Genomic DNA, 20,289 nt, shown 5'->3' with positions numbered 1-20,289 from the left:
CTGGCTTGCAGGAAATTACACACAGAACGAGCAGTATGGCCTGCAGGGAGGGTACCGCATGAGGGAGGATGTCTTCCCTGTAACGCACAGCGTTGAGACTGCCTGCAATGACAACAAGCCTTGTCCAATGATGCTGTGACACACCACCTCCAAATCGATCCGCTCCAGAGTACAGGCCTCGGTGTAACGCACATTCCTTCAATGATAAAGGTGAATCCGACCATCACCCCTGGTGAGACAAAACCGCAACTCGTCAGTGAAGAGCACTTTTTGCCAGTCCTGTCTGGTCCAACGACGGTGGGTTTGTGCCCATAGGCGACGTTGTTGCCAGTGATGTTTGGTGAAGACCTGCCTTTACAACAGGCCTACAAGCCCTCAGTCCAGCCTCTCTCAACCTATTGCGGACAGTCTGAGCACTGATAGAGGGATTGTGCGTTCCTGTTGTAACTCGGGCAGTTGTTATTGCCGTCCTGTACCTGTCCCGCGGGTGTGATGTTCGGATGTACCGATCCTGTGCAGGTAGTTGTTACACGTGGTCTGCCACTGTGAGGATGATCAGCTGTCCATCCTGTCTCCCTATAGCGCTGTCTTAGGTGTCTCACAGTACGGACATTGCAATTTATTGCCCTGGCCACATCTGCAGTCCTCATGCCTCCTTGCAGCATGCCTAAGGTACGTTCACGCAGAACAGCAGGGACCCTGGGTATCTTTCTTTTTGTGTTTTTCAGAGTCAGTAGAAAGGCCTCTTTAGTGTTCTAAGTTTTCATAACTGTGACCTTAATTGCCTACCCCCTGGAAGCTGTTAGTGTCTTAACTACCATTCCACAGGTGCATGTTCATTAATTGTTTACAGTTCATTGAACAAGCATGGGAAACAGTGTTTAAACCCTTTACAAAGAAGATCTGTGAAGATATTTTGATTTTTACAAATGATCTTTGAAAGACAGGGTCCTGAAAAAGGGACATTGATTTTTTTTGCTGAGTTCATGTTATAGCTATTTCGTAACACTAGTTATCTTACTTGCTAGCAACTTTGATTAAGTGGTCATTATAAAATAGGCTAAACCTGCACACAAGTTGTGTTTATCTTCCTGCCTACTGATGTAATCAATTCTGTTGACGTAGCCAGCTGGCGTGTTTAGCAAACCTACATTTGAATTAGTCGACAAATGGCTGTAGTTAGCTAGTTTTGTTATCTATGAAAATTGGGAGCTTTTAACAGGGAGATGTTTGTTTACAGTACATGGCAGACAAAAGACAACGTTCCCAAGTTGCTGATACTTTGAAACAAATTTGCTGATATTTTAAGCACAAAGAACAAAAAAAAAGAAAATCAAAATGCACGATTGGCATGCCTTTACCAATCGTGCCTTTACCAGTCTTTTCCGTAGTCCTCAAACACAATGACAGTTGGAAATAAATAATTAGACCTGGATGAAACCAAATAAATATGAAAACGTTCCATTGAAACAGTTTTATTTATTTTGGTTTCATTGAAGTCATATTCATGTACCTATTTTGACACTGCTCGTTTGTTTTGTCAGCTGCTGAGTAAAAAGTAGACAAAATATTGTCAAGATAGTGAAGTTGGCCAAAGTCCTGTTGGAATTAAACTAATCTCCATCTATTGATTGGGAGGTAAAGTTGCTCTGAAAACTAAGATAAAGACGTATTATTTGTCTTACCACTGTTTACTTTATTGAAATACATATAAGCAGTTCGACTTTGATCGTGATAACATTTATTTCTAACAAAATGATGCTGTTGAACAGAGTTTTTTTTTCCCCGGGTGTGTGTGTATGTGTTTACCTCATAGAAAAAACAAAGACTGAAATGATTATGCAAACGCATTCTCAACCGCTATATAACCTCGGTTATCTCCCTTTGTGAATGAAAGGACAAACTAACTTCAATCTTCTCTGTGTAACAGATAGGATAATGGGACAGTTCAGAGTACAACGCATTTGTCATCCCTGGATTGAGGTACGTATTCCGAGACATACAGTGAGTTCCAGAAGTATAGGGATAGTGAAATGTTTTGTTGTTTTGGCTCTGTACTCAAGGCCTTTGGATTTGAAAGGATACAATGACTATGAGGTTAAAGTGGAGACTATAAACGTTCATTTGAGGGTATTTCAATCCACATCAATATCGGGTGAACCGTTTAGAAATTATAGCCCATTTTGTACAGGACCGAGTTTGGGAAACCCTGTTTTAGGGGACCAAAAGTGTTGGGACAAATTCACTATTGTACAGTATTTTGTCACAAATTCCTAGCAGACTCTACAAACTGGATGCATTTGCTGTTTGTTTTGTGTTTCAGATGATTTTGTGCACAATGGAAATGAATGGTAAATAATGTATTGTGCCATTTTGGAGTCAGGTTTATTGTAAATAAGAATATAATATTTCTAAGCAGTATTACATTAATGAGGATGCTACCATGATTACGGATAGTGCTGAATGAATCGTCGCTGGCCTATTAGCTGCCACTGAGTGTCTTTCCTCCCCCTCCTTGTATGTTTATTGTATGCACCTGTTAGTGAGTCATTAGTTGGGTTTTATTAGACAGGCCCGCCTGTTTCTTTGTGCGGGATTAATTATTGTGACCTTCTTTTATGTAGTAGAGGAACGTGTTTGTTCCTGGTCGTGTATTCTGCTGTACTATTTTCGTCCCCCGTGTTTGGGGCATTTGGTTTTGAGCACCCAGTGTTGCGTTAGTGCTTCAAAGAGCACAGTATTGCACTCTCTGTTTCCTGCGTCTGACTCCACACCCACGACACCCGGAGCGTTACAGTGATTAACAGGGGAGGTTAGCGGGTTTTGATACGATATTTATCTATAACTTTTTCACTGATCATTATTCACGATTCGTTCAGGACTATCTGTAATGATTGTGGCGTTCACATTAATGTAGAACAAGTTGAGTAGAAGAATTTAGAAACATTTTATTCTTATTTACGGGGGGGGGTAAATGTCTGTTGGGGGGACAAGATCTAATCAAATTGTATTGGTCACATACATGTGAATAGCAGATGAGATGTTATTGCGGGTGTAGCAACATTCTTGTACTTCTAGCTCTGACAGTGCATTAATATTTAACAAGTAATATCTAACAAATTACACAACATATACCCAATACACGCAAATCTAAGTAGGAAAGAATTACGACTATATAAACACAGCAAAAAAAGAAACGTCCCCTTTTCAGGACCCTGTCTTTCAAAGATCATTCCTAAAAACCAGATAATTTCACAGATCTTCATTGTAAAGGCTTTAAACACGGTTTCCCATGCTTGTTCAATGGACCTTTAACAAACCATTAATGAACATGCACCTGTGGAACTGTTAAGACACTAACAGCTTCCAGGGGGTAGGCAATTAAGGTCACAGTTGTGAAAACTCAGGACACTAAAGAGGCCTTTCTACTGACTCTGAAAAACACCAAAAGAGAGATGCCCAGGGTCCGTGCTCATCTGTGTGAACATGCCTTAGGCATGAGGACTGCAGATGTGGCCAGGGCAATAAATTGCAATGTCCGTACTGTGAGACGCCTAAGACAGCGCTACAGGGAGACAGGACACAGTGGCAGACCACGTGTAACAACACCTGCACAGGATCGGTATATCCAAACATCACACCTGCAAGACAGGTACAGGATGGCAACAACTGCCCGAGTTACACCAGGATCACACAATCCCTCTATCAGTGCTCAGTCTGTCCGCAATAGGCTGAGAGAGGCTGGACTGAGGGCTTGTAGGCCTGTTGTAAGGCAGGTCCTCACCAGACATAGCCGACAACAACGTCGCCTATGGGCACAAACCCACCATCTCTGGACCAGACAGGACTGGCAAAAAGTGCTCTTCACCGACGAGTCGTGGTTTTGTCTCACCAGGGGTGGTGGTCGGATTCGCGTTTATCTTTGAAGGAATGAGCGTTACTCTGAGGCCTGTACTCTGGAGCGGGATCGATTTGGAGGTGGAGGGTCCGTCATGGTCTGGGGCGGTGTGTCACAGTTTCATCGGACTGAGATTGTTGTCATTGCAGGCAATCTCAATGCAGTGCATCACAGGGAAGATATCCTCCCTCATGTGGTACCCTTCCTGCAGGCTCATCCTGACATGACCCTCCAGCATGACAATGCCACCTGCTATACTGCCCGTTCTGTGCGTGATTTCCTGCAAGACAGGAATGTCAGTGTTCTGCCATGGCCAGCGAAGAGCCCGAATCTCAAGCACGCCTGGGACCTGTTTGATCGTAGGGTGAGGGCTAGGGCCATTCCCCCCAGAAATGTCCGGGAAGTTGCAGGTGCCTTGGTGGAAGAGTGGGTAACCTCTCACAGCAAGAACTGGCAAATCTGGTTCAGTCCATGAGGAGATGCATTGCAGTACTTAATGCAGCTGGTGGCCACACCAGATACTGACTGTTACTTTTGATTTTTAACACCCCTTTGTTCAGGGACACATTATTCCATTTCTGTTGGTCACATGTCTGTGGAACTTGTTCAGTTTATGTCTCAGTTGATGAATCTTGTTATGATCATACAAATATTTACACATGTTAAATTTGCTAAAAATAAACGCAGTTGACAGTGAGAGGACGTTTCGTTTTTTGCTGAGTTTACATATGGAGGAGCGATGTCAGAGGGGAACGGACTAAGATAGAGTAGAATAGTATAGAAAAACAGTATATACACATGAGATGAGTAATGCTAGATATGTCAACATTAAGTGACTAAGAGACTGTAGAATAGTATAGAATACAGTATATACGTATGAGATGAGTAATGCCAGATATGTAAACATTATTAAAGTAACTAGTGTTCCATTCCTTAAAGTGGCCAGTGATTCCTAGTCTATGTCTATAGGCAGCAGCCTCTAATGTGCTGGTGATGGCTGTTTAACACTCTTGATGGCCTTGAGATAGAAGCTGTTTTTCATTCTCTCGGTCCCAGCTTTGATGCACCTGTTACTGACCCTCGCCTTCTGGATGATAGCCGGGTGAACAGGCAGTGGCTAGGGTGGTTGTCCTTGATGATTTTTTGGTCCTTACTGTGACATCGGGTGCCTGGATGGTGAATAGTTTGCCCCCAGTAATACGTTGGGCAGACCGCACCACCCTCTGGAGAGCCTTGCGGTTGCGGAAGGTTGCAGTTGCCGTACCAGGCGGTTAGACAGCCTGACAGGATGCTTTCAATTGTGCATCTGTAAAAAAATTGTGAGGGTTTTAGGTGACAAGTTAAACTTCTTTACCCTCCTGAGGTTGAAGAGACTCTGTTGCGCCTTCTTCACCATACTGTGTATGGGTGGTCCATTTCAGATTGTCAGTGATGTGTACACCAAGGACCTTGAAGCTTTCCACCTTCTCCCCTGTGGTCCCGTCAGTGTAGATAAGGGGGTGCACCCTCTGCTGTTTCTTGAAGTTGACGATCATCTCCATTGTTTTGTTGACGTTGAGTGAGAGGTTATTTTCCAGGCACCACACTCCAAGAGCCCTCACCTCCTCCCTGTAGGCTGTCTCGTCATCATTGGTAATCAAGCCTACTACTGTTGTCGTCTGCAAACTTGATGATTGAGTTGGAGACATGCTTGGCCCCGCCGTTATGGGTGAACAGGGAGTACAGGACACCAGGTGTCGCAAGATAGCTGACTAGTGGTGGCTTTTCAGCAGCCTGATGGTCTGGGAGTAGAAGATATTGGCCAGTCTGTTAGTTTTTGCCATGAGGCCATGACTGCCCGTGTCTGAGTGATGGAAGCGGGGAGGCTGCCTTCCTGCGACACCTGATGTTGTAGGTGTCCTGGAGGGCAGGCAGTGCGCACCCAATTGTGTGTTTGGCTGAGCGTACCACTCTCTGTAGCGCCTTGCAGTCAGTGGCGGAGGAGTTGCCGTATCAGGCTGTGATGCTGACCGACAGTATGCTCTAGATGGTGCTCCTGTAGAACACTGAGGGTCCTCCGGGACAAGCCAAATTTCTTCACCCTCATGAGTTTGAAGAGTTGCTGTGGTGCCTTTTTCACCATGGTGTCCGTGTGGTTTGAACATTACAACTCCTCGGAGATGTGTACGCCAAGGGAACTTGACGTTTTTGAGCGTCTCCACCGTGGCCCGGTTGATGAGGATGCCCAACCTGGTGTGTCGTGTGTCCATAAAGTTAAGAACTGGAAACCTGACAAGGCTTTACTTTATTCACACACGTTGTGAAGTATTTATTTCCACTGAGTGGTGCTGTTGGCCTATATTTTAGTGGGAGCGCTTACAGGGACCTTTCAATATTTTGCTTATGTGAATGTCGGTCAGTAAGGCAAATGGGCGGGTACTGTGTTAGCCAGTTAAAATCCTCTGATCATATTCCAGCTGAATGGACATTTTCCAATTGGTCACGCCCCCTTAGTACTCTAAAATACTGCAATGTGATTTGAGGAATGTTGTTACTGGGTGGTGGGATGAGACTGGTATTCGAAATCAAAGGGGATCGAGTGCAATTGTGTAACAGGATACGTAATATTGTCGCCATCACTGCTGAGAATGAGAAATAGCAAGGTTGGGTGTTTCATCATCATGTTATTGAGAAAATATAGAGACCAAGTTTACTAGTGTATTTTATTTTGTATTTTATTATGGGGAAAAACAATGGGACTCATAATAATTACAATTGGCTACATTGAAAGCTAGTAAAACTACACATTGGGACATGGCATATCTATAGAATTCATTCATAAATGGATTACTCATATTATTAGTATGGTGAGGCTTTATAAAGTATTTATTAAGTAATAATATACTGTATCTGTAATTCAAAAAAACAATCAAGCTATCAAAAACAGCACATTTTAAGACAAATGTTTATTAAATAATATGCAAAGCAAGAAAGTAGGTAGTATCACAGTGAGGTATAATATCCACTGACACATTTTAATATATCAATAACATATATTCAATAAATGCAGATTGGAATACACGTAAACATTCATATACAGATATTAATATATACATATTTATAATCACAGAGACAAATAGTAACAGAAAAGCACAATGCAAAGGCTTTGGCAAAAAGAGTGCATACATTTTGCTAAACATTACATACTGTATACATATTACAGATAGAAAGTACAAAACAAGCATAATAAAAAAATCCAGTGCAAGGTCAGTTTGTCTCCGTCCATGAATGAGTAGCAGCCTATAGTTTTTGTTTAATTTAAACCCCTGGTCTTGTGTGGTTTGTGGTGGTATATTGTCCTGAGATGACCGTACGGCCTGAGACCCAGCTAATTAGAGGAAGGGACCAGCACACTGAGAGAAAGGCTGGAGTTACTCGACGGACCCTTAGATGCCGCCATCTTGTTGACTTCAGTCGGCCACGTGGCGGTCCTCTTTGTGGTCATGTGTCGGCGAGCATGCTTGGTCAAGTGGTCGCTGCGCATGAAGCGCCGATCGCACATGTTACACACAAACTTCTTCTCGCCGGTGTGTGTTCGCCGGTGGCGGGAGAGCTCGTCGGAGCGGGCAAACTTCTTGTCGCAGCCCTCCCAGTGGCAGCTGAATGGTTTCTCACCTGGACGGCATGGGACAAATGGAAACTATATAAATAGAAGATAACCCCCACTACCTATTCAACATGACCATCAATCAAATTGCCATTGGTTAGAATATCCAGTACATTGTCTAACAAGTGTGGTGGGGTGGTAGTACCTACCAGTGTGAGTTCTGAGATGGGCCTTGAGGTGGGAACTTTTGAAGTAGGTCTTCTTACAGCCCAGGAAGTTACAGACGTAGTTCCGTCTGCGGGAGAAGTCAGCTTGTGTGGCATTACTACTCTGCCCTGAGGGCATGTAAACTGGAGCTGGGGCCAGGGGCAGGAGCTTGGTGTTCCCGAGGGTCATGACAGTCTGTTGGCATGACGAGGCCTGGGAAACAGGGGACTGGGGAACCACAAACATCACTGTCCCGCGAGTCACTGAGGAGCCCACCAGCTGCAGCGGCTGGGGGAAGGAGGATGGTGACTGGGCTAGTATTGGCTTGGGCCCCCCCTGTGTCTGCATCTGCACCGGACCCCGATGGACAAACGCAGAGATCATCCCTGTCCGCCCATTGATTGGAAACACCTGGCAGAGGACCTGGGAGCTTTGGATGGGGAGTGAGGACCGGGAGGTGGCTGTGGCTTGGGATGGGGAACTTTCAGTGGGAGGAGTGGAGGGGACTGTGCTGCTGTCAGGTGAGGATGGACTAACGTCCTTCTCTACCTTAACACACGGACCAGTGCTGCAGCTTTGTGGTTCAGTCTGCATGGGAATGGTCTCGGCCATAGAGGCTGCTGTAGGGTTTCTGTTGGAGGAGGTGTGTTGTATCCCTATGAGGGACTGAGGTGGAATGTTGATACTGTGCTGTGAGAGGGCCCTGTCAGCAGTGTGACGGATAACGCTGGTCACCATGGCTCTGCTGGCTAGCTCTTGAGCGCCAGAGCTCTCTAAGAGGGGGGCCGTGCCAAGTTGTTGGCCCAGGAGAGGGGCATTCCTGTGGGGCAGACCTGCACAGATTCTTGGCCGGGTTAAGACTGGTCTGGGGCCTGAGCTGGAGCTGGCCAATGAGGTGGTGGTGGTGAGGACAGCTGTGGAGGTGGAGGTCTCGGCAAAGATGGGGCTCTGAGGGGGGGTCATGCACTGGAAAAAAGAAAGAGAAAGATGAATTAAAGCAGGTATCGCAGGTCGTCCGTGACCCTATGCTGCCCCACTTCTGGTGTAGTGTTTTCACTTTGAATGAAAACAAGGGGGTTGAGCCCTGGGCTGGCCTTCTAGGCTAGGTGTGTCTTTGCGCTAATACCGCCTACTCGAATGACCCTGCTGCCCCGGAGCCAGTGTTGCCAACTTAGTGACTTTGTCGTTACATTTCGCAACTTTTACTTGGAAATGTTTCTCGCAAAAATTTCAGCTACTTTTCAGGCTGCCTTTGGAGTGTTTTGACACAGAGGGTTTCTATGGTTTTGATAGCATTTAGCGACTTTCCCCACTCAATTCTGCTGAAAACGTGAGTGGGAGAAACTCTGTGCAACAGAAGTCACATCAATGGTGAATACACAGACAGAGAAGCACAAGGGGAGGGGGTGTGCGGCTGGAGAGGGGGTGAAACGCTACGTCAGGGACTGCAGCTGTGCCGCATCAAGGCAAATTGGTGCTGGGATGTCATCGCAGCAACGTGATCTAGCGACTTCTAGCTTAATCAAGGAGCCAATAGTGGATCTCACTGAAAAATAGTTGGTATTTTTTGTTATGCTTTGTGATTCAATAGTTATTTTGTTGGTAATCGACCAAAATAGTTAGCTATGTTTGCCTATTGAGCACACTGCCTGCCTATATACAGCATTGATTCCTACCTAGTGTGAACTACCCACCAGAAAGACTGAATACCCAGCGTGGTCAGACAAGTTAACAATGGCTCATCTGCATGACACATTGGTAGACTATGGGCCATAAAGTCATAGGATGGTCACATTAGCATTACACATGTTAAACTGGTTACAGCGCAACATCACATCCTTCGGAAAGATCCCTTGACATTTTGTTAGGTTACAGCCTAAATATTTTTTCCTCCTCATTAATCTACACACAATACCCCATAATGACAAAGCAAAAACAGGTTTAGAACGTTTTGCTAATTTATTAAAAATAAAAAAATAAATATTACATTTATATAAGTATTCAGACTCTTTACTCAGTACTTTGTCAGCGATTACAGCCTCTCGTATTCTTGGATATGCTGCTACAAGCTTTGCACACTTGTATTGGAGAGTTTCTCCCATTCTTCTCTGCAGATCCTCTCAAGCTCTGTCAGGTTGCTGCACAGCTATTTTCAGGTCTCTCCAGGGATGTTCGATCGGGTTCAAGTCCAGGCTCTGGCTGGGCCACTCAAGGACATTCAGAGACTTGTCCCGAAGCCACTCCTGCATTGTCTTGGCTGTGTGCTTAGGGTTGTTGTCCTGTTGGAAAATGAACCTTTGCCCCAGTCTGAGGTCCTGAGCGCTCTGGAGCAGGTTTTCATCAAGGATCTCTCTGTACTTTGTTCCGTTCATCTTTCCCTCGATCGTGACTAGTTTCACAGTCCCTGCCGCTGAAAAACATCCCCACAGCATGATGCTGACACCACCATGCTTAACCGTAGGGATGGTGGTGCCAGGTTTCCTCCAGAAGTGACACTTTGCATTTAGGCCAAAAAGTTCCATCTTGGTTTCATCAGACCAGATAATCATGGTCTGAGTCCTTTAGGTGCCTTTTGGCAAACTCCAAGTGGGTTGTCATGTGCCTTTTATTGAGGAGTGGCTTCCATCTGGACACTCTACCATAAAGGCCTGATTGGTGGAGTGCTGCAGAGATGGCTGTCCTTCTGGAAGGTTCTCCCATCCCCACAGAGGAGCTCTATCAGAGTGACTATCGGGTTCTTGGGTCACCTCCCTGACCAAGCAAGGCCCTTCTCCCCTGATTGCTCAGTTTGGCCAGGCGTTCAGCTCTAGGAAGAGTCTTGGTGGTTCCAAACTTCTTCCATTTAAGAATGTGTTCTTGGGTTCCTTCAAGGCTGCAGACATGTTTTGGTACTCTTTCCCAGATCTGTGCCTCGACACAATTGTGTCTCGGAGCTCTACGGACAATTCCTTCGACCTCATGGCTTGGTGTTTGCTCTGACATGCACTGTCAACTGTGAAACCTTAAAGACAGGTGTGTGCCTTTCCAAATTATGTCCAATCAATTGAATTTACCACAGGTGGACTCTAATGAAGTTGTAGAAACATCTCAAGGATGATCAATGGAAACAACAGGATGCAACTGAGCTCAATTTCGAGTCTCAGATCAAAGGGTCTGAATACTGATGTTAAGGTATTTCTGTTTTTTTGCTAAAATAAATCAACTGTTTTTGATTTGTCATTATGGGATATTGTGTATAGAATTGTTTTTATTTAATTTTAGAATAAGTCTGTAATGTAACAAAATGTGGAAAAAGTCAAAAGGGTCTGAATACTTCCTGAATGCACTGCATGTAAAATATACTGTTGTGACTGGCTTATTTGGTGGTAATACCCTCCCCTCCCCTCCCCATTTAGCTGTAGTAAACAAAGTAGATGTCAATTGCCGATTAATTAGGGCCGATTTTAAGTTTTCATAACAATCGGTAATCTGTATTTTTGGACACCGATCGTGGCCGATTTTTTTTTTTACACCTTTATTTAACTAGGCAAGTCAGTTAAGAACACATTCTTATTTTCAATGACGGCCGAGGAACAGTGGGTTAACTGCCTTGTTCAGGGGCAGAACGACTGATTTTTACCTTGTCAGCTCGGGAATTCGTTTTTACAACCTTCTGGTTAGTAGTCCAACGCTCTAACCACCTGCCTTACATTGCACTCCACGAGGAGCCTGTGTGGCAGGCTGACTACCTGTTACGCGAGGGCAGCAAGAAGCCAAGGTAAGTTGCTAGCTAGCATTAAACTTATCTTATAAAAAACAATCAATCTTAACACAATCACTAGTTAACTAACTACACATGGTTGATGATATTACTAGTTTATCTAGCGTGTCTGCGTTGCATATAATCGATGCGGTGCCTGTTAATTTCTCATCGAATCTCAGTCTACTTCGCCAAACAGGTGATGATTTTAACAAGCGTATTCGCGAAAAAAGCACTGTCGTTGCACCAATGTGTACCTAACCATAAACATCAATGCCATTCTTTAAAATCAATATACAAGTATATATTTTTAAACCTGCATATTTAGTTAATATTGCCCGCTAATAGGAATTTCTTATAACTGGGGAAATTGTGTCACTTCTCTTGCGTTCCGTGCGAGCAGTCAGGGTATATGCAGCAGTTTGGGCCGCCTGGCTCATTGCGAACTGTGTGAAGTCCATTTATTCCTAACAAAGACCGTAATTAATTTGCCAGAATTGTACATGCCATCCATTAGAACGGTTCCCTACTTCACTGAAAGAATAAACGTTCTGTTTTCTAAATGATAGTTTCCGGATTCGACCATATTAATGACCAAAGGCTCGTATTTCTGTGTGTTATTATGTTATAATTAAGTCTATGATTTGATATTTGATAGAGCTGTCTGACTGAGGGATGGTAGGCAGCAGCAGCAGGCTCGTAGGCGTTCATTCAAACAGCACTTTCGTGGGTTTGCTAGCTCTTCGCTGTGCTTCAAGCATGGATCTGTTTATGACTTCATGTCTATCAACTCCCGAGATTAGGCTGTTGTAACCGATGTGAAATGGCTAGCTAGTTAGCGGGGATGCGTGCTAATAGCGTTTCAAACGCCACTCGCTCTGAGACTTGGAGTAGTTGTTCCACTTGCTCTGCAAGGGCTGCGGCTTTTTTGGAGCGATGGGTAACGATGCTTCGAGGGTGGCTGTTGTCGTTGTGTTCCTGGTTCGAGCCCAGGTAGGAGCGAGGAGAGGGACGGAAGCTATACTGTTACACTGGCAATACTAAAGTGCCTGTAAGAACATCCAACAGTCAAAGGTTAATTAAATACAAATGGTATAGAGGGAAATAGTCCTATAATTCCTATAATAACTACAACCTAAAACTTCTTACCTGGGAATATTGAAGACTCATGTTAAAAGGAACCACCAGCTTTGAAAACAAAACGTTTATTCTTTCAGTGAAATCAGGAACCGTTCCGTATTTTATCTAACGGGTGGCATCCCTAAGTCTAAATATTGCTTTTACATTGTACAACCTTCAATGTTATGTCATAATTACGTAAAATGCTGGCAAATTAGTTCGCAATGAGCCAGGCGGCCCAAACTGTTGCATATACCCTGACTCTGCGTGCAATGAACGCAAGAGAAGTGACACAATTTCACCTGGTTAATATTGCCTGCTAACCTTTATTTTAGCTAAATATGCAGGTTTAAAAAATGTATACTTCTGTGTTTTGATTTTAAGAAAGGCATTGATGTTTATGGTTAGGTACACGTTGGAGCAACGACAGTCCTTTTTCGCGAATGCGCACCGTATTGAGTATATGCAACGCAGGACACGCTAGATAATCTAGTAATATCATCAAAGATGTGTAGTTAACTAGTGATTATGATTAATTGATTGATGGTTTTTATAAGATAAGTTTAATGCTAGCTAGCAACTTACCTTGGCTTCTTACTGCATTCGCGTAACAGGCAGGCTCCTCGTGAGGCAGGTGGTTAGAGCGTTGGACTAGTTAACCGTAAATTTGCAAGATTGAATCCCTGAGCTGACAAGGTACAAATCTGTCGTTCTGTCCCTGAACAAGGCAGTTTTAACCCATCGTTCCTAGGCCGTCATTGAAAATAAGAATGTGTTCTTAACTAACTTGCCTCGTTAAATAAAGTTGTAAAATTTTTATTTGTTAAAAATTTCAACAAATCTAAACAAAAATCGGCATCCAAAAATACAGATTTCCGATTGTTATGAAAACTTGAAATCGGCCCTAATTAATCAGCCATTCCGATTAATCAGTCAACCTCTAGTATGTTCTCACTAATGTACTCATATTTGATCAATATTATGTTATTGTTCTGGACCTGTTAGTTGTTTAGCACCCCCTAGTGGCAATTTATGTGCAGCAGGGTGGAATTGAACTGTTTGTGTCATGTGACAGGAAGCAGTTTCTGAAGTGAAGCAATGTTTGACAGAGTAGTTATAATCCTTCAACATCCTTCTATATAAGCTTTGTAATACACCATGTCTGTAAGTACATTTGTTTATTAACACAAGATAAATGTTTATCACATATCATTTTCATGCTTCTGTAATAGATTGAAAATTAAGTTAACGGTTAGCTACTTTGCATTAGCTTCAGTGCTATTTCTCCCCAGGGACATCTAGCTGAGTAATATCAAGCATACAGTTGCATTCTAGTAAGTTTATTTTATATTTGACTCTAGATTGAGTACTCTTATTCCTTATATTTAGTGCAGTAATTGTGGAATACATTATGTGCTCTATAATACTGTAACTGAAAACATACTTTACTGTTTGTTGCAGTTTCACACTGTGATTCAAGTAAACTTCCAAAACGGCACCCTGTTTCTCACTAAGTTATTTAAATGAGTGTTTAGCTAACTGGATAGCTGTGTAAGGGGTATTTAGCGAGTCCAGTATAGTTATCAAATGAAAATCCCTTTTTATTTTGGCATATGCAGGATGTTCAGCATATGACGTATTGTACCATGTACTATGAAATAACAATTTGTTTCATGTTTTCCCACAATGTCAACCTATGCACAGGATATCTTGGACTTGTTGGATGGAGGAAACATAGTCAGCCATAGATGTGAATATCCTAACCCTTCAGCTACACTACATGCGTCGCCATCAGCAGTGTCCATGTGACGTTCTACCTGGTACACCAGAACCCAACCACAAATAAACATTTCAATTCAAGATAGAAATAAGGTTTTGTGTCAGCCATTGAGAATTGACCCTCTGTAGCAGCGCAGTAAGGATGCATTGTGGTTATACCGGCTCTGATGACCTTCTAGTAGGAGATGAAAGGTGGGAACCAGGAACAGCACATAACAGTTTGTGGCCTGGAGGTGAGGGACCTGGCAACAGAGTTGTTATTCCAAGCTGCTGTGTGTGGAAAGTACTGGCCTCCCGTGATCCACTTCAGCAAATTTGAGGCTTTATTCCTGGGAGCTGGTAGCTAGCTGTACATGTCCTGCCTTGTGTGTGTGTGTGTTTAATTTAAGTTCTACAAGTGTTCAGTTGTCATTGTAATTGTCCCATTTCTTTTTAGAAATCAGTCACATTTTTGTTTTTAATTGTGAATTCAAATGTAAATGTGGATTTTTACATAACAGATTTGTGGTCATTTTATCATGCAGTAAGTAGTCCAAGTTATCCATGGTTCTGTTACACTGACAGTGTTGATGGTGATTGGAAAGAAAAAGTAATATCACTCAAATAAATTGAAATCCTTATTTGCGCAAGTGTCAATGGCCTTTCCAAACCCAAAATGTCAGAATACAGAAAATGTTATCTCGCTAGCTAGGTATGTGTTAGCTAGCTTGAACACTGAACACACTACGTTTAGCAGCTAATGTAGCTAGCAGGCTAAAAATGCAACTAACACTTACAGTGCATTCGGAAAGTATTCAGACCCCTTGACTTTTTCCACATTTTGTTAAAGCATTTGTTACAAACAAGATTCTCTGGTCTGATGAAACCAAGATTGAACTCTGGCCTGCATGCCAAGTGTCACGTCTGGAGGAAACCTGGCACCATCCCTACGGTGAAGCATGGTGGTGGCAGCGTCATACTGTGTTTTTCAGCGGCAAGGACTGGGAGACTAGTCAGGATCGAGGGATGAACGGAGCAAAGTTGAGAGAGATCCTTGATGAAAACCTGCTCCAGAGCACTCAGGACCTCAGACTGGGGCGAAGGTTCACCTTCAGACAGGACAACGACCCTAAGCACACAGCCAAGACAACGCAGGAGTGGCTTCGGGACAAGTCTCTGAATGTTCTTGAGTGGCCCAGCCAGAGCCCGGACTTGGACCCAATCGAACACCTGGAGACCTGAAAATAGCGCATGGAAGAATGGGAGAAACTGCCCAAATAAAGGTGTGCCAAGCTTATAGTGTCGTACCCAAGAAGACTCCTGAGGCTGTCATCGCTGCCAAAGTGTGAAAGGTCTGAATACTTATGTAAATGTGATATTTCATTTATTTATTTTTTGTTTTTATCTTTATGTGGTATTATGTGTAGATTAATGAGGAAGAAAACAATTTAATACATTTTTAGAATAAGGCTGTAATGTAACAAATGTGTAAGTCGCTCTGGATAAGAGCGTCTGCTAAATGACTTAAATGTAAAATGTAAATGTAAAAAGTCAAGGGGTCTGAATACCTTCCGAATGCACTGTAGCTAACGTTACCAGTCCATGAGAGCGGTGGCCATGTTGGCGTCACTCTTTCACCTTTCAAAATGAACTCCAATGTTAATCCGGTTTCTGGGTTGGTCATGAACAGTCGTTTTCTCGCTTCTTTTTCTCTATTGGGGTCGTTGATTCAGATCCAAGAACAGAGAATGATACCTGTTGACTACGTCTGCTCTGTTTGTGTCTGGCAGCTGTAATGTTAGATTGCAAGTGAATCTCACATCCTCTCCAGCTCCTGGGCAGCGGGATTAGCCAGACACACCTAGCCCAGAAGGCCAGCCCAAAACGGCTCAGGGCTCAATCCCCTTGTTTTCGTTCCATTTGAACCCACTACACAAGAAGTGGGGCGGCATAAGGTTGCCCACCACCTGCGGATCCCTGCTTTAAATATTTTAACTCTCCAATGTGACACAAACCCATTCAATTCTCTATTGCAAAAAAGCTGATTGTAGTTTTGAATAAAATGGCAGCCTCTGGTTAGTCCCAACCAATCATTTTTCTATACTCAGGCTACTAGACTAACTACGTTAGCATAGAAAAGTGATCTTTTACAGTAGAAATTCAAAACCACTGAGGCCTACATAATGGGATTCAACTCACCAGTGATGAGAGTGCGATCAGATCCTTGGGGGACTCCATGCTCTCAGGGTGCAGGAGGAGAGAGTCGCAGGAGTCAGAGGTAGGTGTCAGGGGGCGTGGCTTGTGGTTTGGTGACCTTTGACCCCAGGAGCTCATGCTGACAAGCGCCTCAGCGGCCTCCAGGTCGGGGTACTCAAAGGTGCTGCAGCAGGACTGCTCACTGTCGTACCTGTTCCTCTCCATCATCATCACCCTGATGTCCATTAGATCAGCCTGATGGGAGGCCACAGGGAAAATGCACCGCCAATCACCATCTGTGTCCCAAAATGGAACCCTTTTCCCTATATAGTGCACTATCTTTGACCAGAGCCCTATGGGCCATTAGATCAGATGGAGTGTGGGAGAGAATGAGTCCATAACGAGGATGCACCAGAAATCAGTTTAGGCAATACCAACATGCACTCTAGTGTATTTATTACCCCACCCCCCAAATAAAGAAAATTCTGTGCAAAAAATTTAATTGAGACTGGCCCAGTGGGCTGAAGATGGACCAGCCCATCTGGTATTTGCCCATTAGCCAGTCCACTTCTATATATATATATATATATATTACTGCTGCTCTTAAAAATAAAATACAAATTGCCTATCTATTTTTTACTTAACTCTTATTTTTCTAAACGGCATTGTTGGTTAAGGGCTTGTAAGTACGCATTTCACTGTTGTATTCGGTGCATGTGAGAAATACAATTTGATTTGATCACAATTACAGCTCAATAGCTTCTGATGGCTGCAGACTCTTCTCAACACTGACATCTATCTCACTAAATATATCTAGAGTCCTACTACTGCAATGATTCCCTCTGATGGTTTTAGCTCAAGTTATGAACCATATAAGCCTCAAAATGGTGGAAAACACATAGACAATAGTCAATGAACAAGGGTTGGGTATTCTTCTAGATGTGCATGTAGCTATGTAGTGCAGTTTGTTGTCATCCGCTGAATGCTCAGCTGCACGTAGTGAGGCTCCTAGCTGCTTTAGAGGAATGGCGAGAGAGAGAGAGAGGGGCCCCACTGCAACACTAAACTAACAGCAGCCATTTGAGCGGGTGGCTGGCAGGTGGGTGCATCCAATCCTCCCAGTTCCCAGTAGCTCACATAACATTGGAATCACCAAAAATAGACATGTGAGTAATGTGCTACATCAACAACAAAAACCCAGAATAGTCGATTTGATTAACATGCAAGAACTGTGGAGGGGGTGTGGGCCGCATCAGGAAGTATTGGGTTGAACTGAGAACCCCCGCCTCTTATTATTGAACTGCTTGAGGACACTCTCCAGCAATAACAACCAGCCACTTGTTGTATTGACACACATGGAAGCAGCTCATAATCCAATTCAATTCCAATCTGCATGCTTTTATCAATTAGCTAATCTATGAATCAATCGTCAATTTATGTCCAAAATGTTCAACCAAGCAGACTGAGAAATGGCACATAGTAATACAGCAAGCACAGTAGTCTAGTTGAGCCCCGCTAAAATGCTAAATGAGATGTACAGTTCCATTTGGCTTTTAGGGGCCACAATTAAAATGTAACACGATATCAAATACAATTTTATTCGTCACATACACAGTTTACAGCAGGTATAATATCATGTGCAAAGAAATGCTTATGCGCTAGCTCCCGCAACAATGCAGTACATTAATCAATAATAACAATAAGTAAAAATAAAAATAAAAAGTAATGGAGTAGGTAGTATGCATATTAATAATGGACTGTATTTACAAATATAAAATGGGCAGTGACTTGGTCACGCAGTAGAATAAATAGTATATAATAGAACAGCAGCGTCGTGTGTGTGTGTGTGTGAGAGAGAGTTCTGAGCGCATGTGTGTGTTTGTGTAACAATGTGTGTGTATAACAATTTAAAATAACAACGTATAATCATATTGAAAAAAGTATTATTACAATGTAACAATGCAGTGATATAAGGCGGATATAATGTAGCAATGTGTGATCACACAGTTGATACACTGCCCGTTGCGCGGGGATACACTAGTTTCATTCTGACCAGACTGCCTGGGTTAAAAGAACATCACGTTCAACTTGGGCGGCTTGCTTCAATGCATTCAATTCAAGTTATATAATGCTGTAATGTGTGTGTGTGTGTGTGTGTGTGTGTGTGTGTGTGTGTGTGTGTGTGTGTGTGTGTGTGTGTGTGTGTGTGTGTGTGTGTAACTTATCGATGGTCTTGAAATACCTGAAGATTTAACATTTAAAGTAAAAATCAATCAACTTACCCGAAAAGATTGCTATGAATTCGGGGGTGATGTGAAAGTCACCATATGGAAAGTATGAGTAAAACAATAATAGTAGAGACAGTAGCAATTTAACCACTCAACGAGCCCTGAGCACACAAGTATTCCCGCTGCCAGTTGTTGAGACTGGCCTTAGCTGAGTGAATCAAAAGGGGAGACGAAAAAAACAGAAACAAAATTCAGAGCAGACTGGCGGGTGGTAACATGTTACCAATCAAAAACAAAGGTGTAGCGGGCGTCGTCCAATCAGATAGCAAGCAGCGCGTGATCAGGACGTGTCTGCGTCGCGATTGGAGTAAAGAGGGTGCGTGGCTGTTGGAAGGCGTGACGAAGGAGTCAGTGGTGTCAGAGTAAACCCAGTGAACTCAATGCTCGAGAACTAGGGGAAAGGTTGAAACGGCGAATCGTGAGATACTTGCACGCGTCTGGCTTGCTTTGGAACGAGAGCGCGCGCTAAGCGGGCATGCGCAAAATGGGCACAAAGAAATTAATAGAGAAACTGCAGAATGCAATACGTTGGCTTCGAAATAAAGAATTAGCTGTGTTTTTTATTTGATAAATCCGATAATATCTTATAGCGTCTAAATTGTTTTATTATCGATTAGTGTAATTGCATTGTACAAATCTGGTGTATTAAATGGATGTTACTCTAAGTGTAAACAAATGTTGTGAATCAATCGGGTCATAAAATTCATATTACAGATTTGACATTTATTTTATATATATATAGTAATAAGATTATACAATTAGGTTATTATCATAGTTTTCATTTTCTGATCTATGGGAATATATGTTGAAATATAAATGGAGCTTCATCGTTATGACATTCTGAACTATACCCATAGTAAACAAAAACAATCCCACAATTCTTTAAGTAAATAATTAAATTATGCAACATGATCAAATAGGATCACAGAGTAGTGTGTGGAAGAATAGAAAATATCAACAAATGGCCCACTGAAACACTTCTAAAATGCACAAATTACAGAACGTATAATATACTGAAATATAATTAAAATTTATTTCAATGTATATTTAAATGTTAAGTGTACACTCAGTGGCCAGTTTATAAGGTAAACCCATATAGTACCGTGTCGGACCCCTTTGCCTCCAGAACAGCCTGAATTCTTTGGGGCATGGAAACGTTGCTCAATTGGTATCAAGGGACCTAACGTGTGCCAGGAAAACATTCCCCACACAATTACACCACCCACCGCCAGCCTGTATTGTTGACACCAGACAGGAAAGGGCCATGCTGCTTATGCCAAATCTTGATTCTACCATCAGCATGACACAACAGGAACCGGGATTCGTCAAACCAGGCGTTGTTTTTCCACTCATCAATTGCCCAGTGTTGGTGATTGCGCTTCTTTTTGTTTTTAGCAAATAGGAGGGGAACCCGGTATGGTCGTCTGCTGTAATAGCCCATCCGTAACAAGGACCAACGAGTTGTGTGTTCCGAGATGCCATTCTGCACACCACTGTT

At 43.0% G+C, this 20,289-nt stretch overlaps 1 protein-coding gene and 1 long non-coding RNA gene across 2 annotated transcripts; one reads left to right on the top strand and one right to left on the bottom strand.

Moving 5' to 3' along the window:
* The first annotated feature begins 1,896 nt into the window (after window positions 1–1,896).
* Window positions 1,897–14,825, top strand: LOC127931320 (uncharacterized). Its single transcript, XR_008140663.1, has 2 exons — window positions 1,897–1,983; window positions 14,254–14,825. It is a non-coding gene; the product is annotated as an uncharacterized LOC127931320 (long non-coding RNA).
* On the bottom strand, window positions 6,825–18,962 carry klf11a (Kruppel-like factor 11a). The gene is made up of 4 exons (XM_035774409.2): window positions 18,786–18,962; window positions 16,507–16,758; window positions 7,694–8,657; window positions 6,825–7,552 (listed from the first exon to the last, which is right to left on the bottom strand). The coding sequence occupies exons 2-4, from the start codon at window positions 16,747–16,749 to the stop codon at window positions 7,266–7,268; spliced, it is 1,494 nt and encodes a 497-aa protein (XP_035630302.1). The 5' UTR covers window positions 16,750–16,758; window positions 18,786–18,962; the 3' UTR covers window positions 6,825–7,265.
* Between the last annotated feature and the right edge of the window lie 1,327 nt (window positions 18,963–20,289).

The sequence above is a fragment of the Oncorhynchus keta genome, chromosome 8 (assembly GCF_023373465.1).
Source record: "Oncorhynchus keta strain PuntledgeMale-10-30-2019 chromosome 8, Oket_V2, whole genome shotgun sequence".
Classification (NCBI taxonomy): domain Eukaryota; kingdom Metazoa; phylum Chordata; class Actinopteri; order Salmoniformes; family Salmonidae; genus Oncorhynchus; species Oncorhynchus keta.
The sequence above is the reverse complement of the archived record's forward strand: the minus strand, read 5'-3'. Positions and strand labels throughout refer to the sequence as shown.